Source organism: Cibotium barometz, chromosome 17, assembly GCF_041138505.1.
Source record: "Cibotium barometz isolate CiBa-2024 chromosome 17, ASM4113850v1, whole genome shotgun sequence".
Classification (NCBI taxonomy): domain Eukaryota; kingdom Viridiplantae; phylum Streptophyta; class Polypodiopsida; order Cyatheales; family Cibotiaceae; genus Cibotium; species Cibotium barometz.
This window is the reverse complement of record NC_141062.1, coordinates 40,764,193-40,769,856: the sequence shown is the minus strand read 5'-3', so window position 1 is coordinate 40,769,856 and position 5,664 is coordinate 40,764,193. Positions and strand designations below refer to the sequence as shown.

Sequence of the window (5,664 nt, the reverse complement as noted above, 5' to 3'; positions counted from 1 at the left end):
AAGCAAGAGCAAATACTTTTGACAAGGAACAAGACTCACAGCCTGTCTAGAAGATCGAATCACCATGTGATCACGATAATGTTGTGTCATCCCTGTAACATTCACTGTGATCAAGCCCTTGATGCATTAGGCATTCAAAATTAAGAGTCTGACCAAGCCCTTCTTCGACCAATACCATTTTCCTTTTTTATAATGATTTCCCCTTGGGTATACTGCAAGAATGCGAAGGGTTAAGACAAGAGTTTACCTTGTACACAATCATAAAAAATGCAAAAGCTCTAAGTTTATCGCCTTCTCCCAATCTTTGCCCTAACAGAATCTAACAATGGACCTCTTGGATGTAGCAACATGGAGAGCTCTCCTAACACGGGTAACAAAGTTCAATAAATAGCCCTAAGTTCCGCAGCAAGGAGGAAGGAAATTGTGTTTTCCATTCTTGATCTAAGATTGCTCTATAATCCCAAACCTATGATCAAAGACCACGCTCAGATACAATTTCAGTACAGGAACCCACCTACAGTACCTTGGCATTTAAGAACCCATGTTCAGGTGATATTCACCCTTCGAAAAGCACATATATGGCAACCACCAGACCAATAGTATAAAGCCTTTCATTCTTAGTTTGAGAGCAAGAACTGAAATTTTCATCCAAGTCCCACAGATAGTTCCATAGAAAAGCATTATAAAGGTATTGTGACATCACTCCACTTGTCATAAGAAAAATCAGACATTCCAGAAATTGTAAAATTCAGTTGGTATTTGATGGTGTATCACGACAAGCCATTTTGACAGTATTCATTAATCAAGGGCAGCATTAGCTGTTGTAAGGCTGAGCTTAAGAACCACTTGCTGCACTCTCCCTTGCCAAGCCAAAAGCCTCCCACCAAGCCTCCAACAGCCTTCTGAAAATGTTTTTTTTTTTTTTTGTCCCTCTCAATCCTCATGTATGATATAGAAAATAGAAAGGAAAAAATTGCTTCGTCTTCCCTTGTCATCCAGCCTTCCGGTATATACATGGATTTATAAGGTGTCAATAAGACAAATGTAAAACAAAACTCACCCAAAATATTACAACAAACTTTCAAATATGCATTGCCATGCACTTTTTATGAGCAGCACTAAAAGTAGAAGAACCTCTAACCAAGTCTTCAAAACAACATACTCTGTTCTAATAATGCCGCAAAGCCTCTGCAGCTACTTCAAATGCTTGCAATATTGAGAAAGATCCAGGGACTTCAAGACCTCTAACTGAAATACTAAGATAGCTTCTTCTGGTGTGCCCTCTCTAACAAAATAACTACAGCAGTCACAACACTTGCATAGACTGCATTTGGAACCTTTTGCACGATCTTGCCGACACGAGGCACACCCTCTGTAGCTCGTTTGGTTGCGAACGCCAAAGCAGGGGCTGCAATTGCAAAGATAAGAAGGTTCCTGCCTATTTTCTTGGCCACTTTGGAGGTGAATTTATGAATGAAGGCTGCAAATTCCTCCCTATCCAAGGCTCCATCATTGTTTGTATCAAATGTCTGCAATAAACTAAGAGTGTTATTGATATTGAAGCATCCTAGCTATCATCTGAGAAGCATTCAATACCGCAAGGTGTTCTATACAGCCAGCTCATACAGCAAAATGGGATGTACACAACACAGTTTTCCATAATGATGTGCAAGTGAAGGGAGATGAAGGCATCCGTACAGCCAGGGCAGTCCATGCAATTTGTTCTTACAAGCTACAGAAGCAGAAGTGGCAATTAACTTTGGCTCTAGGTGTGAAGACTGGAAGGGGGAACAGGTAGCTGAATGCAGAGCAGATGAAGAGCAGCAGACAGTTCCACCTGAAGCAAAAGCTTCCCTACATGCCTTTTATACAGGCTTCTACACAGACTTTTGTCAATTTGCAAATAGCTTGTTCTTGTTGAGTAAACTGCTCTTAATGAAAATACAAGCACACGCTCACTAACCTTCAGCATCTCTTGCACTTCCTCCCGCGTTGGCGGGTCATAGTGAGGACCTGGAAAATGCTTGTTTATGTCACTGTCAAGCAGAAGAGGTGACGTAAGTCCGAGCAACATACAGTAATTTGAACCCTATATGCAAGAATCGACCCTATGGTTGTGCAAACCCTTTATTGTTGAACGCTGCAGTCAAACCACAAAAAGTCCCTCAATTAAAAAAAAAAAACCTACTCATATTGTAATTAACATCCTATGTCAGTCCAAAACCTAATCAATTGAAACCCTATGTTTGAGCAAACCCTGCACCATTGAAGCCCTACAGTTAAGCAAACCCTGCGCCATTGAAACCCTACAGTTGGGCAAACCCTACACAATTTACACCCTATACTTCAGTACCGTTTTATGGTTAAGGAGAACTCTTAAAATGCATTCCAAGCAGATTAGATACCTCCCTAAATGCTGAAAGTCAGTAAATCCATCTTACTTGTAAACCAGCAGTACAGCCGTGTAGAGCTCTTGGAATGTCAAGCGATCGCTGCCACTATGGCCTGAGAAGTAGTCGAAAACACGGTCCACTATGGGCCTGAAGTGTTTATCGCTGGCCTCTTTTGCTGCATCATGGACAAAAATGGCTCAACCTATACGCATTGTATGCTGATGAAAGGCATGGTTTCACTTCCTGCATGATATGCAATTCCCTTTTGACGAGATCAGGGGTTTGCTGATGCAAGGAAGACACTGCAAATCAAAGGAAAATACAAAATGGAGAATGGCGAATTCCTTTGTCCCCATACACAGGCGGCACTTGGACAAATTCGGGGTGCCAAAAAAAATCAGAAAAAGACATTTCTTTTGTAAAAACAATAATGCTAGGTCTTTTAAAGCCTTGAAACGGCAATAGGGTTTATGATGCCCTAAATCAGAAAAACCACAAACGCCCATGCCCATCGAAAATTCTTCAATGCTTGAGTTTCCTGATGCCCTAACACAGTAAGAGAATCAGAAAAGTAAAGTTTCAATGAGCGGCATGATCCTTCTCTTACATGAGGGTGTTATGAAAAATACAGACTGCAAGAGATGGGAGATGCACTCACATGGCCTGGTTTAGGGTTTGGGAAAGCTCTGAAAACACAGTATGCATACAGAACACAGAAATGGAATTGGCATGGGTGAAGAGCATACGGTGGATGATGCCCATATTCTTGGAGTCGCTGTGATGAAAACCTGGCAAGGGCTGCTGCTGCTGCTGTTGATGATGAGAAGAAGGGAGCCATGTGAGGAGCAGGAAGAGCCTCAAAAGTCGTCGACGCGGTTACCACGTGAATTTATTTATTTATTTTAATGTCTTTTCAATCACAAACAAGCTTACAAAACAACCCACGTTTTTCCACGTGGTAACAAATAAAATCATTTTTTTATAATTATAGATTAATTTATTAAAGAAGCTATAGCCCTTATATATATTTATATAAACATATTCATTCGACAAGGTTTTTAAAGAAGGGCTTGTAAAGCTCATCCCAAAACAAACTGTTTGTAAACAGGTCTGGGCATTGGAGGCCTATCACATTATTAACAGTGATGTACAAAATTCTGGCTAAAGTGATTGCCCTCAGAATCACTCCTGCGCTGCAAAATGTTATCTCTAAAAAATAACATGGCTTTATTACATGCAAGTCCATTTATGATAATATTTTTGCAGCACTACTAGGAAGGGATGTGGCTATTAAAACCCATAGAAATGCATCATGATGCAATTGGACTTAGAGAAAGCTTAGGACAAGATTCAGTAGTCATTCATTACTAGGGTGAGGCTTTGGAATTAAAATGGCTACATGCATTTACACTCTTTTTTTGGGTGGATATTCTAAAGTGTTGCTTAATGGAATGGTTATAGGAGGATTTGAGATTAACAGATCACTTAGACAAGGTTGCCCATTAGCCCCCCTGCTCTTTGCTATTGCTTCCCACCCCTTAATAATGTCATTAGAATTAGCATGCATTGAAGGGAAGATCACTGGGAGCACAGTGAACAGCTAGTAATACGATGTTTTGCTGATGACTGTTTATTGTTTCTAAGGGTTGAGAACAATAATGTGAGATGGGCCCTAGAGCTAGTGCAGGAGTATGCCAATGCCTCTGGCTCTAAATGTAACATTCTGAAATCTAGAATTATAAGCCTAACTGAAGACAATGACTTTGATCTTCAAAGGTGGGGCTGTGAGATGGTGCAAAAGGGCCAAATTGTCAAACTGCTTGGTGTTCCTTTTGGTGTTGGACTTACTAATAAACAATTGGTAATGTGGGCCATTAATAGATTTTTGGACAAATTGAAGAAGTGGGAAGGCTTGAAAGTTTATTTCCATAACAGGGTTGATATTTACAATTCAGTTCTTCTGAATGCTTATGTTATGTTTTTAAGCCTTGTGCTTAAATTTGGAAAGTGTCATTGGAAGAAAATCATTGGCCCTATTAGAGATTTTTTGTGGAGAAATGGCTTGCTTGGCTTGCTTGGGATAAAGTGTCAGTCCCTGGGCATTGGTATTATTCACTTGCCCACTCATTGTGTTGCCAGAAGGACTCTGATGTTCCCTAGGTTTTTATCTCAAAATGCTACCTAGGCTGCTTTAATGATGAGGGAACTGGTGGAGCTTGCTAATGTTGGCTAAGGGCAGATGATGGGGGAACCTAAACTGGAAGGATAAACTTTTCTCATGTGCCCCTCTTAAGATCACATGTTCAAATTTTTGCGTGACTGCTAATTGCTGGAAGGATAACTTCGATTTCATTGTTTGGGATGGTGGTGGAAGGGTAACAAGCAATTCCATGCTTTCTTTCGGTTTATGGTGGATGCATAAGTTTAGTCCCCCTCTAGCTTCACTTAATACATATGTGGCAAAGAATCTTAACAATAAAGGCATTAGGTATTTGGCTGACTGCTGGGATAGGGATCTAGCTGGGTGGAAAGAGGTGAACCTATTATCTATGGAATTTCAGCTAACTAGGAGGGAGAGAGACTTGATGGCTCAGGTGTTGGAGGTGCTGCATAGTGAATTATGTTCCACAGCAACAACTGACACTTCAGTTTGGATCAAGGACTGGACTCGGATCAATGGTGTCAAACTTAAGAAGGGCAAAACTAGGGACATTTATGCACTAATGAGAAAGGGGGATGCCAATGTGTTGTATTGCAATAAAATATGAAATGTAAAATGGAGCTCCTCTAGTTAGAAAAAGAGATGGAACCTGATCTAGGATTGTCAGATCCCTAAGAATTCCAAGTTTTTCTGTGGAAGGTATGCATGTGGGCATTACCTATTGGTTCTAAACTGCAAAAGAGAAATATGGCTAGTGGCATTTGCCCTTGGTGTGGTCTTCAATTGAAGATGGCAAACATGTGTTTTGGGATGCCCAGCTTTAAGGAGCACTGGTGCAAAATGACTAAATGCATAGAGAAGGGTCTGGGCATGTAAACTTATTGGGGGAAGTGGATCTTTGGTAAGTGGTCAGTCAGTGATGAACACAGTGGGCCGATGTTCAATATTATTAGAACCTGCATTTTATGGGAAATCTGAACTAGCAGGAATGCAATTGTATTCTTGAGGGCTACATGTATAGGATTGCAAGAGTCAGAGCTGATGCATAAATGTGTGTGCATGTGCTGGTCTGTATGTAATGTGTGTGCATGTGCTGGTCTGTATGTAATG

General features: G+C 40.7%; 1 protein-coding gene across 1 annotated transcript; it reads right to left on the bottom strand.

Moving 5' to 3' along the window:
* Nucleotides 1-959: 959 nt before the first annotated feature.
* Nucleotides 960-3,275, bottom strand: LOC147629994 (uncharacterized). The gene is made up of 4 exons (XM_086811570.1): nucleotides 3,140-3,275; nucleotides 2,442-2,568; nucleotides 1,964-2,036; nucleotides 960-1,529 (listed from the first exon to the last, which is right to left on the bottom strand). Exons 1-4 carry the CDS (start codon nucleotides 3,153-3,155, stop codon nucleotides 1,257-1,259), a joined length of 489 nt encoding a protein of 162 aa, XP_086667696.1. The 5' UTR covers nucleotides 3,156-3,275; the 3' UTR covers nucleotides 960-1,256.
* Between the last annotated feature and the right edge of the window lie 2,389 nt (nucleotides 3,276-5,664).

Bases quoted from the DNA above. Each gene is read 5' to 3' on its own strand.
- LOC147629994 (XM_086811570.1), bottom strand. The intron at 2,037-2,441 runs GTAAGATGGATT...TCTGCTTGACAG, and splicing joins GCTGTACTGCTGGTTTACAA to TGACATAAACAAGCATTTTC. The intron at 1,530-1,963 runs GTTAGTGAGCGT...AGTTTATTGCAG, and splicing joins AAGTGCAAGAGATGCTGAAG to ACATTTGATACAAACAATGA.